Source organism: Juglans regia, chromosome 8, assembly GCF_001411555.2.
Source record: "Juglans regia cultivar Chandler chromosome 8, Walnut 2.0, whole genome shotgun sequence".
NCBI lineage: Eukaryota > Viridiplantae > Streptophyta > Magnoliopsida > Fagales > Juglandaceae > Juglans > Juglans regia.
Window position 1 is genome coordinate 20,958,530 of NC_049908.1, and position 23,402 is coordinate 20,981,931.

The following is a 23,402-nucleotide window of genomic DNA, read 5'->3' on the forward strand; positions in this document are numbered from 1 at the left end:
TTCTATTCTTTGAATCAATTAGGTCTCGTTTGGTTACGCAGTTAAGATGATATGAAATTAGATATTTTGTTAAAAGTTAAATAAAATATTGTTATAATATTATTTTATTTTAAAATTTAAAAAAATTAAATTGTTTATTATATTTTATATGAGAGTTTGAAAAAATTATAATGATTATATGAGATAAGATAATATGAAATGAGATAGCTTTATTTTATGTAATCAACCAGTCCTTAACCAATTTCATCGGGCTAAATTTAGTTGGATGGTTTATAAATACATGTCTTTCGATTCTAAGGCGTGATTTATTAAATAAGTTTATTTAAATAATAATTAAACCTATATATTTGTTTATACGAGAACTGTTATAGTTATAAATATTTTTATAAAATTACATTTATAAATAAAAGTAATTTTAAGTACTAAGCTAAATCTACGATAAATATAACTTTATAATTAAACATAAGCTATATAACATAATTGGACAATGCTAGGGATTTTACTGGGAGCTTCCGCTCTTTTGTTTTTCAAGTTTTTTCTTTATGATTAAGAAAGTGTTATTTAATAATATTGTAATTTTTTTTAAAAATATTTAAAAGTATTAAAACAATGGAAGAAAAAAGCTTAAGTTTTGTTTTTTATTTCACATTATTTTTTTAACATTTCTAAATATTTAAAAAAAAAATTCATAATATTATTAAATAATACTTTCTTAAACATTAAATAAAAAGAAGAAAAATTATATTTATAGTCTTCAAATAGAGATTATATGTGCAAATATTTCATTAAATAGAAAATAATATCATTTTAATAAGAATATTATTATAATTTAAAAAAAAATAAAATTAATTAAACTCGTAATACAATCTCTATTAAAGAATTATACTTGGTATTGTTAAAAAAAAAAACTCCCTCGGGATCCCGCTCTATCATTTTCCTAACTTTTATATTTATATATATATATAAATATTTATATATATATATATATTTTTTTTAAACTTTAACCTTCATTGTTATCTAACGGCTAACGGTGTCAAGTCTCCCGTCTCATCCAAAATGTAAAAAGAACTGCGGTTAAAAATGAAAAAGAACACAGATTATATAATAAATACATAAAAAGAACCAATATTGAGGAACCTCAGATAGAAAAGGAAATCGTTGAAAAACAATCGTCTGTGTTGTCTTTGTTTATTTCTCGCCAAGGGGGTGAGAGAAAGTGAGGGAGAGAGAGACAGAGAGGAAGAGGGTGTTGAGGAAGATCTCGTCAGATCGGACAACAAAGTGTAAGCAAATCTCTCCCACGTTCTTTGCTAAGTTGGGGTGCTTTTCGTTTCTTTGATCTCCCAGTCTGTTTTTTTTTTTTTCCTCTCTCTGCGTTTTCTGCAATGTGTGTGTTCTTGATCTCTCATGTTCGTGGGTCGCTTCAGCTACTTTATGCTGAGCTATGAGGCCCTCTCTCTCTCTCTCTCATGCATATTATCTTTTGGGGTTTAGTTTTTCTTCTCATGTTTCCTGTTTCCTCAACTTTTTCATTTCATTTGGTTTTTATTTGACTGTTTTTCACCGATTGTAATCTTCAGGTGAGAAATGAAAGCTCGTGTTTTTTTGGTTTTTTCTTTTTGATTCTTCTGCTGTTTATAATTACAGCGGGGGAGGGGATTCTCTGGTTGGCTGGTAAAAAAGATTTTTGTGATGCTTTGCATATTAGATGCACGCAATATGTGGTTTTTCCTGGCTTTTGGTTGATTTTTTGGTTCGTTTAGTTTCTTCAACATTTGGGGTGCTCTATAGAACTTTTCATCTTCATTTTTGAGTGTATCTGCTCTCTCTCTCTCTCTCTCTCTCTCTCGTTAACGCTGATATAAGATTCTTTTTTTTTTTTTGGGGGAGAGATTTGACTAAGCTAAAATATTTGCTTCTTCGTAAAATGATGGGAATCTTTCAAATAATTAGAATTTCATGGGTAACTCCCAGATGAATCGTACTTTCGAGTTCCTCTTGTTGCTTTACCTTTTTCAATGTCGAGACAAATTGAAAAGAATAGGGTTGATTCTAAACAGAAAAAGAAAAAGAAAAAACCATAGTTTTCTTTCACGTACAACTCTGTGTACATTATGCAGGCACACAATGTTTTATGTTGATCGACATATTCTTTCTAGCTCAAAAGCTGTATATTGACCTTCATGTACTTGTGAATTTTTGCGGTTAGGCATGGCATGGAATTAACGGAAATATAAGTAAGCATGTGACATCTCTGTTGGACTATGGTATTAAATTTATATCTGTGCATGTATTTTCCTTTTCATAAATGATTTGTTTGTTTTTGGTGGTCTTTTTTAGCTTTTTATGTTTCGTAACAGATTTCATTTGCTTTTGCCCCTTGTAACTGTAGTCTCATATGTTCCTATGAGTTCTTGGATGCTCATGGAGCTCATATCCGTTGTGCAGGACTTGGGGAGTCCTTCAATAACCAATCTAAATAAAGTTGGGGCCATTTTTTTTTATAAGTAAGAAAATAAAGTTGGGGGCATTGGGTGTCCTGACGTGGAAACACTGGAAAGGGAAAATACCTAGAATTATTTAGGGTGTCTTGTCAAATTAGTCGAGAGACAGCACTTTATACGTATATTGAAACAATAGACGAGTTGAACTGCTTTATTATTTTGTGGGATTCTTTTCTCCCCTTAGCATATAAACAGAGTTGTGCTTTTCTTAATGGTAATGTTTTCACTTTTCCGAAGCATAATGATGCTCAGCTATAATGTTTTATGCAGTATAATGGGAAGGGAACTTGCAGATGCACACACAGAAAAGAAACCAAATGGTGTGGTAGTGGCTTCAAATGGAGTTTCTTATGATAAAGTTTATGTTGCTCCAAAAATTTCGGAAGATTGCATTGAAGCAAAAGATTATGAAGTGAAGGAATGCACTACTGAAGAAAACTCAGTTATTGAACAATGCCACGAGAAGCAAGAAGTGCTAGTAGTTAAAAGCACAAATCTTGATGCTGGAGTGACTGAGGGGAAAGATGAGAAACCTGGGGTTTATAAATCTAGTGACATTAAGAAGTCAAGCTCGCCTGCGTCAAAATCTGCAGCTGTTGGGAATGTACGTGTGTACACTATTCCACAGCCATTTTCTTTGGCAACTGAAAAGCGTGGTGTATGCACACATAGTGTCGGGGCTGAAAGTGTTGCTAATGGTATGACCTATTCACCAAAAGCTAACAATACAAATTCCCCTCAAGCTACAAAGATTTCACAGGTAATTGAAATTCCCAATAATCTTAGTAATGTTGTTACCCTGCTGGTATTTCTTTATTTGAGTTGGCAAATTCAGATTTAGGAAATGCAATGAGAATGCATCCTCAGTGTGCTTTGGAGTTGAGGTTATATAAAAGCAGCACTATCAGCTGTTTGTGTAGTTTGATTTGCAGCTAGACTGGAAAGATCATGGAATTTGATTGATGATGTCAGCATATATCAATTGTAGAGTACGGGATGGCACTAATTTTGGAAAAATTCCTTCTTTTTTTTTCAGCCAAACTCACCTCTGTCACTAAGGAAGTCATTGCAACTTGATGCTAGGAAGCATCATGATGAAGAAGATAGTTGTTCTCTCGCTTCTTCGTATCCTTTGTATGACTTTGTTACATTTGAGTTATTTTTTTTACTACCTTATGTGGTGTTGGATTGTATTACCCTTAGCCATGCATAGTACTGCTGCATCTGTGCGAACAATTAAATATAGGGTGACTGTCGGAACAGCTCCAACATTTAGAAGTGCCGAGCGTGCAGAGAAACGAAGGGAGGTATATTCTTAATTGAACTAGCAATTCTGATATGCACTCTGCGACAGGCTGTGTTATCTATGATATATATCACATCCAAATGCGATATATCTTTATGTCATTTATCTTTGTTTTTTGATGAGGAATGCCATTTATCTTTGTTATCATTCTTTTTTATCTAGTTTTACTCAAAGTTAGGGGAGAAACACCAAGCTCTGGAGGCAGAGAGAAGCGCATTTGAGGCTAGGACCAGGGTACATCTCTTTCTAAAATATGTTTTAGCCCTTTTGCATGCGTGTACAGATGCATATTGTTCTGCTCTTTCCTTTATGTTTTGTTAGAAACGCAAAGAGGTTTTCTTGAAACTGTCGCCCTTTCTTCAATTGATTTATGATGACATTTCTAGGAAGAGCAAGAAGCAGCCATCAAACAACTTAGAAAGGGCCTGGTGATCAAGGCAAATCCAGTACCTAATTTCTATTATGAGGGTCCTCCACCGAAGGTTGAACTCAAGAAGGTACTCTTTTTGGATACACTTTCCATGGTTCTTTATGAGTCCTTTGAACTTGATGATGTATATGAGACTGGCAAAAATTTCTAAAATTGCAAAGCTTTTCATGTAATGTCTAGTGAAAAACAGTCAGCTAGAAATCATGGGGGTTTACCCATGCCATTAGAGGTGATTCTAGTCCAAATTTGGTAGATCAATATACTTTCATCTTACCTCACTTATAATTTGCGATTGCAAATATTTTGTGCAAATATTTTGGGGCTTTTGGCACTTTCATGCAAACTGCCATCTTATCTTTCTACATAATGAATTACTTGCCCAAAAAAAAAAAAAAAAAGACAGTAAACCTTTTATTGAAGTCCTCAAAACCTTAGTGCTCTGTGTTGTAGATATTTCTGGAAACAAGCATTGGCTGGCATTTTACCCAGCTTTTATATGGAACATAAAATGTTTACCCTCTTGCTTTCATGCCAGTTGCCATTGACACGGCCTAAGTCACCAAAACTAAGCCGGAGAAAGAGCGCTAGTGATGCAACCAACTCATTCAATGAAAAGGGAGGTATTTGCAGTCGGGCACACCGCCACAGCCTTGGTAGTCAAAAAGAGGGGCCTGCCATGCTGAACACTCCCAAAGGTAAATCCCGCCACAGCCGTGGTGGTCATGAAGAGGAGCTTGCTACCCTGAGCACTCCCAAAAGTAAGGGTCAGATGAGTGGACGTAATAACAATGGCACGCCTTGCAAAGTGGAAGACCATCCCGAGCAAGAAAAGGAGACAACAAAAACAGCTCTTCCCAAGATCAATGAGCAGACGAACGGAGACATTACCGTCCATTAATGAACTTTCCCTTTTGTCTAACTTTTTAAGTGGTGAGATATTCTTCATTTTCCTAGGTTACCTTATGGATGTTCTGAAGAGAAACTGCCTGTTTTCTTTTCATGAGGAATGACTTGTTTAAGTGGCTTGTGTTAATGTGAAATTGTATATGTTTTGTTAGTTTTATTGGTACATATCATGTTATATATTAAAGAGTCATCCATTATTATAATGTGGACCAAATGGATTGTTTCAGTCTGTTGGGATGTATAGTTTTTGCTTGATTCTTCCTGTAGGGAAGCTGAGTTCTTCTGTTATAATACTTTATACTATGAGATGAATTGTCGGTTGGGTGATTGGTTTTGGTTGGTAGGGACTATTGCAACTACAAATCTTACAAATATATTCCTTTTCTGGCCTTATGTGCGTGGAACATACTTTTCTGTGGGGGTGGCTAGTCATTGGATGGTCCCCAACTTCTTTTTTTAATAAAAGTGCTCATAAAAATGCTTACATCATCTCACCGAGTACAATAGTACGAATAATCTCATCTAAGTCATACAAGTCTTCAGTAAGATTAAGGTTCCGTTTGGACGTTGAACTGAGTTGAATTTAGATGATAAAATATTATTAAAATATTATTTGTTAATATTATTATTATTTTAAGAATTGAAAAAATTGAATTGTTATTATATTTTATGTTAGAATTTGAAAAAGTTATAATGATAAATTGAGATGAGTTGAGATGAATTTGGGATCAAGAGCATCTTTAGCTAGTGTATGAGCTGCCCTGTTAGCTTCTCTCTTGGTGCGAAGAACATTCCAATCAGCAAAGGAATTCAGCACATCTTGCAACTTCAATCAACAAACCTCCTTGACTCCAGTCTGATTTTGGCTTCTTTAGATTGTTCACCACCTGTAGAGCATCACCCTCAAGGGGGAATTTATTAACACCCATTTCTTTACAAAATATAGCAGCTAACATCATGGCATAGGCTTCTGCAGTAAAGGAATTCGCTTTTAAACTTCTTTGAGCTCTAAGAGTCCCAATAACCAGGCCTTTACAGTCTCTTAAGATGGCACCAATACCAATTTGTCCACCTGCATCATCTATAGTTGCATCCCAATTGAGTTTGAAGCTTCTTTCAGGAGGTCTCAACCATGGAGTAAAACTCACAGAGGTACTTTCTGAACTTGGTAACTGAGTTTCTTTTGTGCTCTTAAAAGTCTGCAATTCCTCTCTGGCTCTACTGATGATTGAATTTGGATGACTAAAATCTTTCCCATGTATGAATGCATTCTTTCTAAGTCCAGATAAGCCTTGCAATCATAGCATTCCTCAAGTTCATCTTGCTGCAAAGCATTAACTAGTTGATCCCATATGCCCAGATTGAGAGTCTTATCTTTTTTTCCATTTAAAAGTAAGATAATTATTACTAATGGAAAGAGAAATGTACAAAGGATACTGGTGGTTTTGAAAAAAGAAAATTCTATACATCATACTACCATCTCACTAAATAAGATATAACACATTTATCACCATTAAATGATAATTTATTGAACGCTTTTTTATCATCTAATGGTAATGAATGTGCCACATCTTACTTAATACGATGAAATTAAAATGAAAGTGTGACGTATAACATTATACTAAAGTTACAACATACAGTCGTGAAATCTACAAGTTGACATCCTACGAGAATGCATTCTCGAAAAGGGATAAATTTACAAAACATTTTGCAGTGGTCGGAAGGCCACAATACCCCTATCAAAACAAATTCAACACAACTACAAAATAAAAGAGAAATGGAAAATGGTGGAAGCGAAATGATTTTGGGCATATATGAGGAAGGTGGGAGATTCTGATGGCATAGGACAAGAGATTGGAATGAGATACGAAGAAGCACTCCCAGTTCCAGCATAAAAATGAGAGCAAAACCCATGGAATGAGGAAGGAAAATTGAGAAGACGAGGAGGAGTGGGGTTTTGGTTGTGTAGGACATCCTAATATCCTATGATGAGATTTATTATTATTATTACGAGTAATGTTACACACTATATTTTTATCTTATTTTGATCATATTAAATAGTATGCGATATATTTATCATTATTATATGATAAAGAAACATGTAATAAATGATAGTTTATTGGTGATAAATGTGCCACGTCATATTTAGTGAAATGATAGTATGATATATAGAATTTTCATATTATTATTATTACCATCCTACTGAGTAAGATGTATTACATTTATCACTATTAAATGATTATTTATTACATATTTTTTTATCATCTAATAATAATGAATGTGCCACATACTATTTGGTATGATCAAAACAAGATGAGAATGTAATGTATAACATTACTCATAAATACACATTTATTCACGCACAATCAAAATTATTTTATTTTATTTTTTATTTTTAAGAAAACATAATGGTAGCAGTCTACCACCAGATTCCGCCAACTTCGGCAACCTCTCGTTGCATCGGCCGCAACTTCAAGTAACAGAGTTTTTTAATAGCTTAAGGTTTTAGAAATTTTCTTCTCAAAAGATTTTAATTCCATGTAGTTCAATTGATTATAAAATTGATAGAAACATGCCGGAAAACTGTAAAATTGTTATCAATTTTATTTAATTAAATACTATATTCAATTGTGAAGTTGTAACAATCATTTTTTTTAAAAATAGAATTTATTATTAAAAAATTAATTTTTATAAGAATCTCTCTCATGTTCACTTATTTTTTTAAAAAATTTTTACGGTATTTACACACCTAACAACTGATCCTGTTTAATTGTTAAATTATATTTAAACACTTAACTTTCAAATTATTAAATTCCTCTTAACTCAAAACTACTTTACATGTGAGACCCATAATATTTTTCAACTTTTCATAAATATATCTAAATTAATCTTAACATCCAAATACATTTTTCCGTTTAGTTGTTAAACTCATCCAACTTCAACTCAGTTCAGTTTAATTTTAAGTTAAATCTAACATCCAAACACCCAACTCTTAAATTATTAAACTTATCTCAACTTAAAATTTCTTTACATATGAAATCCACAATCTTTTTCAATTTAACATTTTTTTACACGTGATAATTACAAATTTTTTTAATTTTTCATAAATACATTTAAATTTATCTTAATATTTAAACACATTTAAATTCATTTTAACACTTTACCATCTCAAATTATTGTTATTCATAAAAAGGTCAACTCAACTTAAAATCTAAATATAACCTTAAACTCATCTTAAATAAATTTTATAAAAACCATTTCTATCATCTTAATTCTTTATTATTTATGAAGGATTGAAGTCAGCTCAACAACGTAACTTTGCTTTTTATTTCCAGTAAGTCCCTGACCATACATGTACCCCTTCGGATCGGCACATATGTATTATAGTCCCACGGGAATCTGCCACGTGCATTCTTCCCCAAAAACCATATTATCCTCTTCCAAGTTTCTCTGCTCTCTCCTCTCCCTCCAAAAACCATGTACGCCTCCATTCCTTCTTTTTCTTCCTCTTCCCTTGTGTCCCGAGCCCTCAAACCCCCAAAGCCCTCATCCCACTGCTTATCCTTCAAAACCCTAACGCTAACCTGTACATCACAAACCAAACCCAAGAAAAGAGCCACCACGAATGCCCCGAAACCCACCTCCAAAAGCAATAGAAAGCCGTCATATGGTACCTCCAGAAGGTCTGTTCTCAAGAAAACATTCAACCAGGAGCAAGTTATGTTCTCCGCTCCGGTCTCCAATGACCCGGTCGTGGCGATAATCGGCGGAGGGATGGCGGGTTTGATATGTGCCTTGAATTTGGAGAAGAGAGGGGTTCGGTCCACGGTTTTCGACACGGTCGGTCAGTTACTCTTTGATTTTTTTTTCTTTTTCATTTTTCACTACTCGGATTTTCTTGTGTTTTGACGTGCGCTTTGAATGGTTGGGAATGCATGCTGCGTTGTTGTGCGTATTGGAGAGAATGGTTGGTTGGCTTTGTTTTGAGAATTCATGTTGAGATAGACAATTTGAGAATGCGGGTTTTGGAGCTTTTTATGATTCCGAAGTTTTTATATTTAATGCACGCTGTCTCATCCTTGAGAAAGTGTAGGAAAAGAAATACTGAGAATAGAGTTTCAGTTATCGAAACTATGTTTCATATGATATGGTGCTATGTCAGCGATCATTTACTGAGCATGAATTTACACCAGAATGAGGGCATGCGTTATATACTTCTTAATATGTGTTTTAGTTTCCTCATTTGTTTTGACCCATTGAATGGTCATTGTGGGTTCCTATGAGCTACACAACAGGAGGTAAACCTCTTCCTTTATCTAAAATGTCCATTCCCTGGTATGGGTGAGAATCAATTTCAGGTTTCTTTTTCAACGATACGAGACTTTACCTACTGAACTTGCTTTTCTCATTCTCAAAACAATATGTGGGGTTCCTCTGCATTGTTCTCGATTCTTTTTTGTCGCTAACCTTTAAATTTTAGTTTATTTAGACATTGACTGGTCGACAAACACTGAAAATGATTATAGTTTGTAACTCACTTCAAAATAGCGAGCTTCCCTTTTGCAACAGGCAATTTTTCATCTTGTTTGATAGTGGTTAATACTTTGCATTGTGTTCTTGCCTACTTTATATATTGCTAATTTAGCCTAGCATCCCTAGATTGTTAATTCAGGACTTTTTACTCCATCCCTTTCTTCCTGGGAGAGGAGTCATTAATTGAGGTAGATCTCATTAATGCATGCTTACAAACTATACTGGTGAATTATGTATATTTGGATATATTTTAATACTCAAATCATTTTCTTTGAAATTCTACTTTGCTTTTCCTTTTTCAAATTTTATTTTAGCGTATCTCCTCTTTGCTTCATTAGATTCCCAAGGAGAGATAGGACAAGATGGTAACTGTGGATTAAGATGAATGGTGGGCATATTAGAGTGCCATCTGTAGAAAATATCAAAGAATGATATTTTTTGTCTTATGAATACTTTTCTACTTGTAACCCGTCATGGTGCAGCTTAGTGGTCAAAGGGTGGGCATGAGATGAGTTATAGACTCAGACATCTTGGTTTTGATTCCACATTTGGAGTTCCTTTGGATAATTGGATTACTTGATACATGGTTTTGGTGCGTTGAATGAACTTGCCATTAAAAAAAAACTTCCCTACTTGTGGTTTCATTGAAAGATTTGGAAGGACATGATCCCAGAACTACACTATAGCTGATTATGCAAAGGATACATGTACTTGATGCCCTGCCCAAGAAGAGTTCCAAGTCCTTATGATCTCAAATGAAGATTCAATGTAGATTCTACATCTTGGAATCAATATACTTTTGGAATAGCTTTTGTGGTAATGAAACCTGCCAGAAAATGCATTAAAGCTGCAGAGGCCAATGGACCAATTGTGGTAGAATAGAGTAGTAATTCACTAGTTTTTCCAGATATTTGCCAAATCTGAAAGAAAAGTCAGAGGTTATCTATATTCCTTGGAATCCCCCGTCTACATCATTATAGAGGTTTTCTTCTGCACCTAAACCATTTTCACTTGGTTCTCCCTTTTATTGAAATCCAATATAGTGCTTTGTAATTACACTATTGTTAGTCATTTTCACTGCATACAAAAACTGTTATGGCATTATAAGTTGTTGGGTAGGTCACTTTTCTTGTTTATCAGACTCCTTACTACATAAGACAAATACTGTCTGTTGAATGCATCTACTTCTCCCTTTCAAAGATGGGACTATAATTTAGTAAAGACTATCTTAGTGATATATTTTAGAATATATGCTTTTCTCAATGTGCTGACTTTCAAGTGTTTCAGTGATGGTGATCATGCTTCCATTTTTTGTTACAATATTTCTATTTTAGGGGATTCATGGTTTGGGAGGAAGAATGGGAACCAGAATAATAGATCCGTGGCCGTTAATATTTGACCATGCGGCTCAGTTCTTTACTGTAAATGATTCTCGGTTTGCTGAGTTGGTGGATTGCTGGTTGGAGAAAGGTCTGATTCAAGAGTGGCAGGGTATTATTGGGGAGCTTGACGTGGGTGGTCTGTTTTCTCCATTTCCTTCTTCTCTTAGAAGATATGTAGGTGTTAATGGCATGCGCCCCCTTGCTGACTCATTACTATCTGAGGTGATCATCATTCATTCTGCATTCTTGTTCTCCTTTTCATATCATACTAGGTTTCTCTAACTAGGAAGGGAGGTAGAATTAAAGAATAGTGAACTACTGAATTATCCTAAATGGGTTTGATAGTTGGGTAATGTACAAATGGATGGAATTGGAAAAAAGGCACTTGCTCATAGACATAAACTAAGTTGTTCTAGATGCGTGGCTGGAATTGAATATTTAATGATGATTATGTAGGAATTCAGATAAGAAAACTGAGCTTGGCATTGTCAAACATTGATTATGTTAAAATCTGTAATAATTTACAGACCTATATTTCCCATTTACAAATACGTTATGATTTCTTCATCAGCAAAAAAATAAAGGAATTTAGCTCAGTGTATCTAGCTTTGGTTGGTTTTTCCCCCTGGTATACTCGTCATTGCTAATTGATCTTCGACACTGTTGTGGCAGACTTGTATGGTTAATGTGGTGAGACCTTGCTGGATAAGTAAACTTGAGCCATTTAATGGAATGTGGCACTTGAGTGAAAATGGAAAACCTTGTGGAGAGTTTGATGCGATTGTTATTGCACATAATGGTAATTTATTGCCTCCATGGTTGCTTGTTATCTTTAATTTTGCTATTGTTTCATTTATATTGCACACAATGCTTACTATATGTGGTTCTACCACTACTGATTGTGCTTGTCACTGTTAACATCAGGAAAGTGTGCAAATCGCTTGCTTGCGACCTCGGGCTTACCCTTAATTGCAAGGCAGATGAAGGTATATCTGTAACATCTCAGTTTGGTTTCTACGTATTTAAAAAATATCTCTGTTTGGTTTCTGCGATGCAATCTGGTGTCTTCTCTGGCTTTATTTACTATAAGCACGATTGATTTGTCTCTGATTTGTTTATCGTTTTATACTGTCTGTGTTGCTAGAGGCTGGAATTAAGTTCTATATGGGCCCTCCTTGCAGCATTTGAGGACCCTCTTCCTCTCCCAGGCGGTGCAGTTACATCTTTTGAAGGAGCTTTTGTCAAAGGGGTTGATTCTGTCTCTTGGATGGCAAACAATACAAAGAAACTTCTGCGCTCCCAAAGTAGTGGCCCTCACTGTTGGACCTTTCTTAGCACTGCAGCTTATGGAAAGCGGAACAAGGTTCCACAGGTCAGTTTTAAGTTAAATAACTGCACGCAGATACACTCATTTGATGCTCTGGAACATTAAATGAGATATCTGGTTTTTGGCAAGGGAATATATGCAAACATGGTGCTAGGTAGATAGGACTGAGTGTGGATAGGTGTAGTCTTTGTTGTAGGACCAGTTTTATATATTGTGTAATCAACTACCTCTTGCTTGGATCTGAGTGTGGCAACCTGTTTACCTTGGTGCTATTTTGATTTCAAAGATGTTACCATATTTTTTTTTATAAGTAAGAAGATATTTTATTAATAGTGAAATAGACATAGACCAAGTACACAGGAAGTATGCAAGAGAATACACCTAGTTGGGAATTAAAAACGGATACAAGGAAATCATAAAAGTTGAGATCATTAAAATCTATGTGTAATAGCCCACATAAATAAATTCTTCAAGAAAAAATTCTTAAATTCTTCCCGGGAGTGCTTGCCTTCTTCAAAACTTCAGTCATTCAATTCCCTCCAAATGCATCAAAGTAGACAAATGAGAGCCATCTTCCGCACAACTGCAATCTGGGGTATCCCCTTAATCCTTCTCTAACTAGCTAGTAAATCAACCACCCTCTTAGACATAACCCATGCCAATCCCACTTTGCTGAAAAAATCATTGCATGAGGCCCTGTCAAACTCACAATGTAGAAGTAGATGATCCACTATGTTTGCACATATAATACCAGTCAATAAGGATAAACCCACGTTTCCTTAGGTTGTCAATAATTAGGATCTTCCCTAAGGATGCAGTCCAAACAAAAAGGACAGCCTTAAGAGGTGCTTTACTCCTCAAATGCTCTTCCAAGGAAAGTGGTTACTAGCTTGAGTAATAAGGACCTCATAGAAAGTGCGTACAAGAATTTTCCTTTACTAGGAGTCCAAACAATCTTTTCCACCAGTGCATCACCAGCTCAAAAGGCGTATAGCAAGTTAAGAAATTCAGTAAAGACACCAACCTCCCAATCACGCGCCTCCCTAATGAAGTTGACATTCCACTGTTGTAAGCCATTAGTAATTTTCCTTAAATCAGCCACCAAGGCATCTTGTTCCGGGTGCAATTCTGAAAATGGAGGGATAAGCATCCTTAAGAGCTGTATCTCCAACCCAAACATGTGATACCTCATATGATATGGATAAGGGTAGGTTGTGATACCCCATATGATATGGATAAGAGTAGGTGATGTATGAGATCCCACATTACTTGGGAATGAGAAGTTCTTACTCTTTATAAAGTTTCAATGGGGCTCCAATTGTATCATTGACTAGTCATTTTGGATTATAGGCCATGTGGTTTGGGCCTTCCATTGGGACGTTACAAAACATCTTGCTAAAACTTAATCCTATTACTCTCTCCCACCATCAATCTAGTGTGTCTAGACAAGGACCCCCAATCTGTTCGGATATTTTTCCATAACCCCACTTCATATGCCACCCTAACTTCATTAGAACACCAACTCTCCCTAGTACTCCCATACTTGGTATCGACCACCACCTTCCATAATGCTTTCCTCTCAAAATTATATCTCCACATCTATTCAGATCATTCTTTGAAGCTTTGAACTTATCTACCAAAATAAAGCTCGGAGTGCCCTGGATCTAGTATGAGAGCCACCACTTTCTAATCATCTCCACAAACCCATTAGTTTTTAACATGTTCTCAAATTTAAAGTAACTTTGCCCCCCTTGGATACCTCCGCAATCCAACAAGATAGGAAAGTGATTTGAACATATTCATGGTAGTCTTTTTTGGCATATGTTTGGAAAATGCATATTCCAAGTGGGAGATCTGAGAAATCTATCCAATCTAGACCAAGCATAGTTGTTAGACCATGTAAATGTACTCCCTAAAAAGAGGAATATTGTAACACCCTGCTACCCATAGTTAAGAAAAATGTAATTTTTAGAAATCGAGGGAAAACGGTGGGCTAATACTGACCTTGACTTTCTTAAAGAAGCGCCATGCCATATACAAAAATTCCTTATAATAAATAAAGTCGTTTTGTATTAAAATATTGAAATCATAAAAGAGAGTGCGTGGAAGCATTTATAAAAAAACAATTTCTTGAACTTCGTATTATAAAAATCATAACTCAAAATCTCTGCACATGATCTAGGCCTCTGTCACACCTCTCTGGACCAAGTCCCATCCTGCAGCTCTACCTTAATGATATTCTGACCTGGGGTGATTTAAAAACATAAAACAAACTAAAATGAGTCGAAAACTTAGTAAAAAATCCATCATAACGTAAACATGCTTAACAGAAAGCTTGCTAAGAATCATTCATACGTATGCTTATGCCATGCATAACTAGTCTTGAATTATCTGACTTGTCATACTTATCTTACTGGCCCACACACTTAACCTTGTGTGGTTGTACATCGGCTCCACATCCCGCGGCCCCAAGGGGAGCTGCTAATAATTTTCTAGTATACTATGGTGGACCACACTTAGATCCATGGCTTGCACATCTACCCATAAATCGCATTGGTATCATGCATCTAAATAGCCATCTTATTAACTGTTCTTAACTTATCTTACATTTGATCTTATGGAAACTTACTTGTTTTATGCAATGTGAGATGCATAATACATACATAACTATAATATGCGGAATGAAACATGATCATAAATTATGATGAATAATGATGTGCTTGTAGATATCATGACATACGTGGTACATAAACATTGGCTTCTAAAGAACTGACTTTAATAATAATAATATATATAACTAGTTAACGTATGCTAATCCTAATTTATGATCAAACTATTTACCTCGTAGTGTTAATTCTAATTTCTAGCTTCGTAGTCCATTACCATAGAAATAAAGTTCTAGTTAAAAAAAAAATCTTAGTTCCTCTATTGAACGCTCCTTGTCTTTGAACATCTGGTAATTATGCTCTTGCCACAAGCACCACAAAATACAGATAGGAACCATCTTCCACATAACTTTGATTTGTGGAATACCTCCTAGATTTGTATAGTTGGCCAAAAGCTCAACCACTATGGCGGGCATAACCCAAGCTAGTTCTAATCTGCAGAACACTTCATTCCATAATGCTTTAGGAGTCTCGCAATGTAGTATGTGGCGCCCCTGACCCCCACGTATAGGGACGCGAGAATCGAGACGCCAGGATGATAACAACATGGTCACGCATCCCAACGAAAGTGCCAAGTGTGTGTACATGAGACAATGTACAAAAACAACGCAGCGGATTAGTCAACTAAGTACCAGAATTTAAATACAATCTAAAAATCAGTAGAGGTTTAAAAAGTAGTTATACAGTCATCCCAAAATAAAGTTTAACACATGTTCCAAAATACAAATGAGTGATCCCAAATCACTCCTCGGGCAGAGCCGACTCCTCAAGCTCACCCTCATCCTCCTCATCTGCATCAAAATCTGCATTACCAAACATGGTACCGCAGCTAAGTATAACCCAAATAATCCTCAGGAATAAAATGCATTTAATGCAACCAACATGCATGCATATGAAGGAATATGCATTTTCCTCAAAACATCATTTTTCCCGAAAATGATTATTTTCCAACACACGCCAAAATCCCATTTGGCCCAAAATATCCGTAAAACATTTTCCCAGAAAATGATTTACACAAAATCCAACATTATTTTTTCAGAAAATAGCCAATTAATCCGTTATTACCCTATGCACCATGATCTCCCCTAGGGATCATCCGCACGTCCTGGCTTCGTAGCGATGCCCAGTTCCGCGCCAGCGCGTTCGTGGCCAGACATCCTCTAGTCCCCGCCAGTAGAAGGACCACGGAGTCGGCACGAGACCATCTCGTCCGATCCCATTGTCGCCCAGCGACAATTCAGGGGATGTTACTCAGAATATTCCGCTCCCGAATAACCAGAGGAGCTCCACCGAGATAATGCCCCATCTTGACTTGGGGTCGTGATACACGCACCCAAATTTCATTCTCACATGAAAACCCAGTTTTCATAAACACATGAACATGAATACAATACACGAAAATCCAGTTCCTTTACAAACATGATTATGCATGAAATCATGAAATGTACATGTACCGACACTAATCAACAACCATCAATAACCAACCCAATCAAATCCAACCAAACAACTCCAATCACCAATCCATCTGACCCCCGTACTCCTCGGACTCAGTCTGGCATGTTCAACCAAATACAGTGAAATGAGTTAGTGCAAAAATACATTAAATTCACAAGAATTCTTTGAAAAATATTTACAGTGCAATATAGCAATTTCTGAAGGATCACAAAGATGCAAGAAGTGGAAAAACAGCTGCAGAACAGTGTAAAATAAACTGTGGCCGTGGGTCACAGATACCCACTTTTCAACGGAGACAAACGAAGACCCAAAATTGATAGGGTAGGGCCTAGGGAGGTCGGTGAAACTAGTGGTGGTGAAGGTTGGCCGTGGGCGGCGGTAGAAGACCAAAAAGCCCAAAACGGAAATGTTGATGAATGTGCTTCACCGGTGACGGATTGGAGGTGAGGTTGGGTCCAATGGGTTGCCAAGAGGTCGAAGATGAAGTGGTGAGAAGATGGTGGCCAATGGTGTTGCGACGGCGGTGCAGCGGCGGAAAGAGTGCCGCGGCTTCAATGGGCTCGTGGTGGCTAACGGCGGTGCGAATGGAGCTGAGGTTGGTGGGGTAAGGTCGCCGGCGGCTGGGGAAGCTAACGGGCTGGGCGGTGTCGGTCACCGCCGGCTCACGGCGGTGCTGGGTGGAGAAGAAGCGAACGGATGGAGAGAGGGAGGGGGAGCTGGGTCGCGCGCGAGAGATAGGCTGAAAGGAGAAATAAGGAAAAAAGAAAAGAAAGAAAAGAAAAGGAGAGGAAAGAAAAATGGAGGGAAAAGAAATGAGGTCCAATCCTCACAACTTGGTTCACAGAAATGATCAAACGGAAATGATTTCAAAACCACAAGTTAAATAAAATAATTTAAACGTAATGGTAAAGTGAAATTGAAATAATTAAATCTCACAGTAATTAATTAAATATGAAAAGCAATTTAAATGCATAACAATAAATAAATATTAAGAAAGCATATATAAAAATAATTTTCACCAAATTAAAATCATAAAAATAAACTCACTAAAAATCCAACCAATTTTAAAATAAGAGAATAAATTTTTGAATAAATAAAAATAATCCTTCAGTAAAAATACACTAAAATACGAGATGTTACATAGTAAGAGATGAACCATAGTCTCATTGGATTTCTTACACATGCAGCATTAATCCACTATGATCACCCTGCGTTTCCTCAAGTTATCTGTTGTCAGAATCTTACCCAGAGAAGCTGTTCAAGTAAAAAATGCCTCTTTGGGAGGCGCCTTATTTCGCCTAATCCTTCTCCATGGAAATTGATTATTTGGCGAGTGTGTGAGAGACTTATAAAAAGAGCGAACCGAGAATGTACCTTTACCTGTGGGTAGCCACCTCAACATGTCAGCTAGTTGATTACTTGGTTTCGCGGATTACAATAGGATGAAAAAGTCCTCAAAGCTGCCAACTTTCCAATCTCGGGCCGCCCTACTGATCCCCCAATATCATAATGAGATCAGCCACTAAATCCTTTAGAGCATTATTTTCACATCATATGTCGCTCCAGAATTTGATTCTAGAGTCCTTTCCCAGCACAAGTCTAGTATGCCGAGTAAAAACCCCCCATCCTCGTCTAATGTGCTTCCAAACTCCTATTCCATAAGCCCCACTCACCTCTCTAGTACACCAACCCCCCCCTCCCAAACAAGCCTCCATATTTGCAATCAATCATTGACTTCCATAGGGCTTCCATTTCCATATTATATCTTCACAACCGTTTCCAAAGTAAGTCCCGATTGAAAATTCTTATATTTCTAATTTCCAACCCACCAGAGGAGATTGGGGAGCATACCTTGTCCCGACTAGATGGAATTTGAATTCATCTCCCACTCCACTCCACAAGAAATCAAGGTGAAGTTTCTCAATCCGGGTTGCCACAGTTGCTGGAATAGAGAATAGAGACAAGAAGTACGTTGGTAAATTAAACAGAGTACTCTTGATTAATATAATCCTGCCACCTTTCGACAAGTACAATCTCTTCCAATCTGCCAATCTTTGTTCTATCTTTTCCATCACTGTATCCCATATTGATTTTGCCCTTGAGGTTGCCTGCAACGGAAGACAAAGATAATTCATGAGAAGAGAGGAAACCTTACATCCAAGTATGCTAGCCAACTGCCGAATGTTAAAGTTCAATACCAACTGGCACACTCTGATTTGTCAAAGTTTACTTTTAAACCTGACGTTGTTTCAAAACAAAGTAGAAGTGCCTTAAGTGCCCGAATCTGGTTTTGGTCTGCCTCACAAAAGATTAACGGATCATCTGCAAACAACAAGTGAGAAATGCTAACAGTACCTCTATTGGAGTCACCAACCGAGAAACCAGCCACAAAGCCATTATTAACCAATGCCAAGATCATTCTGCTAAGCGCCTCCATAACAATGACAGAGGGGTGGGGACAATGGATCCCCTTGTCTTAGGCCTCAGGAGTTGTAAAAGAAGTCAACTGGATTACCATTTATCAAAATTGAAAAAGTTCCCCGTTGATATACATCATCTGATTGACACCATCTCTCCCCAAATTCACACCTCCCAAGTAAATAAAGTAGGAAGTCCCAGTTAATGTGGTCATAGGCCTTCTCCATATCCAATTTACATAGGATCCCTGTAGGGTCAGATTTTAATCTACCATCCAGACATTCATTGGCGATGAGAATTGAGTCCAGGATTTACCTACCCTTTACAAATGCATTTTGGGGTTTTGTAAAGATCTTCCCCAATACCTCCCCTAGGCAGTTTGCAAGCACCTTGCTCCCTGTGTATTTTAATTGATCTTTTTACTCCTTGTGGTTTTAAGAATGATTTTATTGGTTCCTCCGCCAACAACTTGTTAGTAAACCATTAGAAGTGCCACATTACAAATCATTGTTCAACATGTATCCCTCAACGGGCCATGTTGCACCAATTATTTAAAAAAATTTAAAATGATATTAAGAATCATTTAAAAAGTCACAAAAAACACAAAGAAACATAAAAATAAAAGTAGGAACTTAAAAAAAAGGTTAAAAACCAATAAATAAAAACAACACAAAAAACATTAAATTGAAAAAAATTCTACTCCCTCTCACCCGTCACCTCTACCTCATCGTGGCCACTATGTAGGTGGCTTGCAATAGCCACCTCTAGGTGGGCCAGATTGGGCCATTGGGACCTGGGTTGGGGGAGGTAGGTCCCTCCCGATCACCTACCACCAACCCTTTGGCCTTTGGAGGTATTTTTTTATTTTTTAATTTAGTTTTTAAAGTTATTTTATATTTTATATTATCATAATATTTTTTAGAAGATTAGTGCGAGTGGGTAGTCGAGGGACACATGTTGAATGATGGTTGTTGCTAATGTGGTGCTTCTGATAGAGGGGCTAATTATATTGTTCTTAAAATCACTTGAAGTAAAAAATTCAATTAAGAAAGATGTATTTGTTCGTTTTTAATAAGTAAAATCTGGAGGCTAGAAAAATTTGATTTAGGGCTCTTAGAGCCTGAAGATTCTGGCTTAAAGGCTGTTCCAGTTTAGGCAGCTTTCCTATTACTATACCGGTCCTATTAGGAGTCAATTCTCTTTAGGAAAAGACACCTACTTTCCATATATAATCTGGTAAGCAATTAATACAATAAATCACCACTTTTAGCATAAAAAAACAGTAAATCACCGCTTTAAAACAATCAATAGCAGCTGGAATAAAATAATTGAAATTATAAACAAACCAGGGGACTTCCAAGCTCAAAAGCCTAGGTTCTCAGGTATGACAAGTGTTTCCAGGAAAAAGTACTTGTGAAAGAAATCAATACCTGTAGGTTTGAGTAAAATAGAAGGTGGTGCACAAACGATAATTGATTGGAAATTAGGGATTTGAGGAAGAGGGAGGGAAGGAGGAAGAGAGACCGTGGTGCCTGCCCAGTGCTTCATGATTGCAATGCCTTGTGCCACTTAGGCTTGGTCTGGCCTGCTTTTCCTAGGACTTTGAGAGAGGTACTTACTATGGCTTTTGTTTTTATAAACACTACTGTTTTAAAAATCCTGTGTACCTATAAAAAAAATCCTGTGTGTCTACTCACACACATATGTGGTGGTGTGTGTATGGTTTGTATCATTTATCTAAACCATCCATCTTTTATGTATACTGCACTCAGAATTTCGTTTTCATCAGTCGTTTTTGTGATAATTTCTTGTTCGCAGGAAAACATCCCAACTGCCACAGCAGAGAAGGTGAAGGCAGGCATGCTTGAGGGTGTTGAGGCTGCGCTGGGGTTATCAAAAGGATCACTTAAGAAACCACTTTATACCCGTGTCCAACTATGGTAAGAAATCATTGGCAACTGCGTTATCTTTTCCATTGGGATCCTTGTAACCAAGTTGAGTTTCGGTAATGTTTGCCTCTGGGCTTTAGTCAAACTTTACAATTAATTTGTGAACTTGTTGCAACAATGTTTGATAGACTTTTGGGTATTCTATTCACTGATTTTACTAGCTTTCGGGGTTTTGAAGCTTATTTGCTCACAGGCATCCGTCATACTTGATTACACATTGGGAAGTTGATGTTCTCATAATTCTTTCTTTTACTCCGTGGTTGTTTGTTCTGTTTTTCCAGTACAGCTCTCTCTTCGTCTTCCATTTCTCCTTTTGTCTATGGATTTTATTTCCCGATTACAGAAAAGAATAAAAAGATGCAAAAATGACTGAACTGTAATTTTGAGGCGAAAAATTACTTGAAGAGAATTTAAAACAAAGGTGGCGATGCCAGTTGTTTTAATGGAGTATAGAAGAGAATGACGTTTATGCTGTTGGATGAGTTCACTTCATTACTGTAATGTTTTGCGCTAGTTTTGACGCCATCTCATTATGTAAACTGAGAGATCCTCATCAATTCACATCTTACCGATTTCAAACACGTAAGTCTATTTGATAAATGCTTCCTTCATACTTTATTAAATTTATTTTTTATTTATTTTTTTCTGGTGCATGCGGTAGTGTTTTATATTCTAATAATAATTTAGGCTATCTACGATATCTTATATATACTGTTCCATTCTAAAGATATTTTTAAATAAAGGATTTTCTATTGTTTTCATTTTAATTCCAAAATTGGAGGCAGGATAGATTTTTTATTCTATAGTCCTACAGGGGTGCAGCTCTTCCCACTAATACACCTGGCATCCCCTGCATATTTGATCCTCAAGGAAGGGCTGGTATATGTGGCGATTGGTTACTTGGTTCAAGTATAGAGTCAGCAGCCTTGAGTGGTATGAGTCTTGCCAATCATGTAAGTGTCACTTCAATTCTGTAATTTTTTATAACAAAAATGTTGTGTAATTATTTGTTTTTATTTGTGGAATTCTGTTACATTCAGTCACTTTTTTGTATTCCTTACGTACTCTATTAATGTGATTGGCTAAAACAATTATTTTATATTAAAAAAAGTGACACAGCCAATCACATTAGTGGAGTGCTCAAGGAGTATGAAAAAGTGATTGCACATAGAATTTTTGTTATTTTTGTGTATCTAAGTACACGTGTCATATCTCATAAAAGTTTATGATGAATAAAATCTCCCTTTGTAGGACTAGATGAATAAAAATAACATAAAGACTAGAAGTTATTTTTTTTATTTTTAAAGTTTAATGATGTTTACATCGGAGTGGTTTTCTACATGCAGATTGCAGATTATTTTCAAAGTGGTGGAGCTCATCCTGAAGAGTTTGCCGTCGGTTTACAGAATGAGTTTCAACCACTTGAAGGACATGATGTTGGACAGTTTCCAGGACTGGAGTCCGAAAAAAAACAGATGAACGAGGCCCGGGCTTATCAACTTGCCTCCTGAAGTTGTGTCAGCATGAGAATTATTATAGATTCGGTAAGTGCAGTTTTTTTTTTCCCTCAAATGTGATTTTAAATTTAAGCTTATAATTGTTTTGAGCATAAAACTAATGAAACCATAGAAAAGAAGTTATATTCTTAAGTTTTTGGACACATGGTATCACATTTTATGGACCTTCTATTGTTCATTTTATTATCATGATTAGCAGGCAGAAGAAGTTCAAGGCTCAGATCAGCTTTCAGAAGACTTGCGAGGGAAGATGATGATTATGTTTATGCTTACCCACCATCTCCCGGAACAACAAATTGTGAATGCAGATTTTGTGGTGGTTCATCTGCCCATCTATCCAACAGAGCTTCGGAAGGTACACATTTACTTGGCATCTCTAACGCTACTGGTGGATTGAATTCTCAGCTCCATGAAGGTTACTTGTGGGAATCTAGAGTTCAGGTGGAGCTATAAAGGTATGTGCTTAGACCAGCACAACCTAATATGAATCCCTATATTGAAATATCAAAATTTCAAGCATGAAAGCTGTTTAAACTCTTCAATAATGCATTAGTTGGCATTAATACCTGTCCTTTGGAGGGAGGCTTCAGCAGATGTGATGATAATGTTGCATTGTTTCAAATGTTGCACTATCAAGACTTCTGAGATATTTTCTTTGGTTATGATTCTCCAGTTTTGGTCTCTCAGTTCAATGAAAGGGTTATCTTAGTTGAGTGCTGCAAAGCTGATTTGAGTTATTGTGATCCAATTTTAGATGGTAGGTCATTCAAACAGACTCTTCCTTCCCAAGGATGACGTGCTTGTTTTGTCATGTGTTTCAATCCCATTCGCTGTGTGAGACCATTACCGAGTTAAAAGAGGATGAATAAATTACAAACAAAAGAAAGTAGGATTGTTCATCCGGGTTGGGCAGCCCGGTTCGGAATCCAGAAAACTAGATTATGGTTTGGAACCCGGGTTGCAAAAGCAGGGTACACCCGGTCCGGGTATTGGGTTTTAAACTTGGTTC

At 36.4% G+C, this 23,402-nt stretch overlaps 2 protein-coding genes across 4 annotated transcripts; both read left to right on the forward strand.

Annotated features, from left to right (window-relative positions):
• Positions 1-1,127: 1,127 nt before the first annotated feature.
• LOC109007797 (protein WVD2-like 2) lies at positions 1,128-5,449 on the forward strand. Its single transcript, XM_035693452.1, has 7 exons — positions 1,128-1,283; positions 2,775-3,264; positions 3,541-3,629; positions 3,718-3,811; positions 3,973-4,044; positions 4,197-4,307; positions 4,776-5,449. Exons 2-7 carry the CDS (start codon positions 2,779-2,781, stop codon positions 5,136-5,138), a joined length of 1,215 nt encoding a protein of 404 aa, XP_035549345.1. The 5' UTR covers positions 1,128-1,283; positions 2,775-2,778; the 3' UTR covers positions 5,139-5,449.
• A 3,101-nt stretch (positions 5,450-8,550) lies between these two features.
• On the forward strand, positions 8,551-23,130 carry LOC109007796 (renalase). Of its 3 annotated transcripts, none has more exons than XM_018987641.2 (9): positions 8,551-8,986; positions 11,014-11,283; positions 11,734-11,860; positions 11,986-12,047; positions 12,206-12,433; positions 20,746-20,867; positions 21,691-21,829; positions 22,223-22,420; positions 22,590-23,130. In XM_018987641.2, exons 1-8 carry the CDS (start codon positions 8,624-8,626, stop codon positions 22,385-22,387), a joined length of 1,476 nt encoding a protein of 491 aa, XP_018843186.1. In that variant the 5' UTR covers positions 8,551-8,623; the 3' UTR covers positions 22,388-22,420; positions 22,590-23,130. The 3 variants fall into 3 exon arrangements, with proteins under 3 accessions (XP_018843186.1, XP_018843185.1, XP_018843187.1); XM_018987640.2 differs by having other exon boundaries at positions 22,593-23,130; XM_018987642.2 differs by having other exon boundaries at positions 8,624-8,990; positions 22,593-23,130.
• Positions 23,131-23,402: the final 272 nt, after the last annotated feature.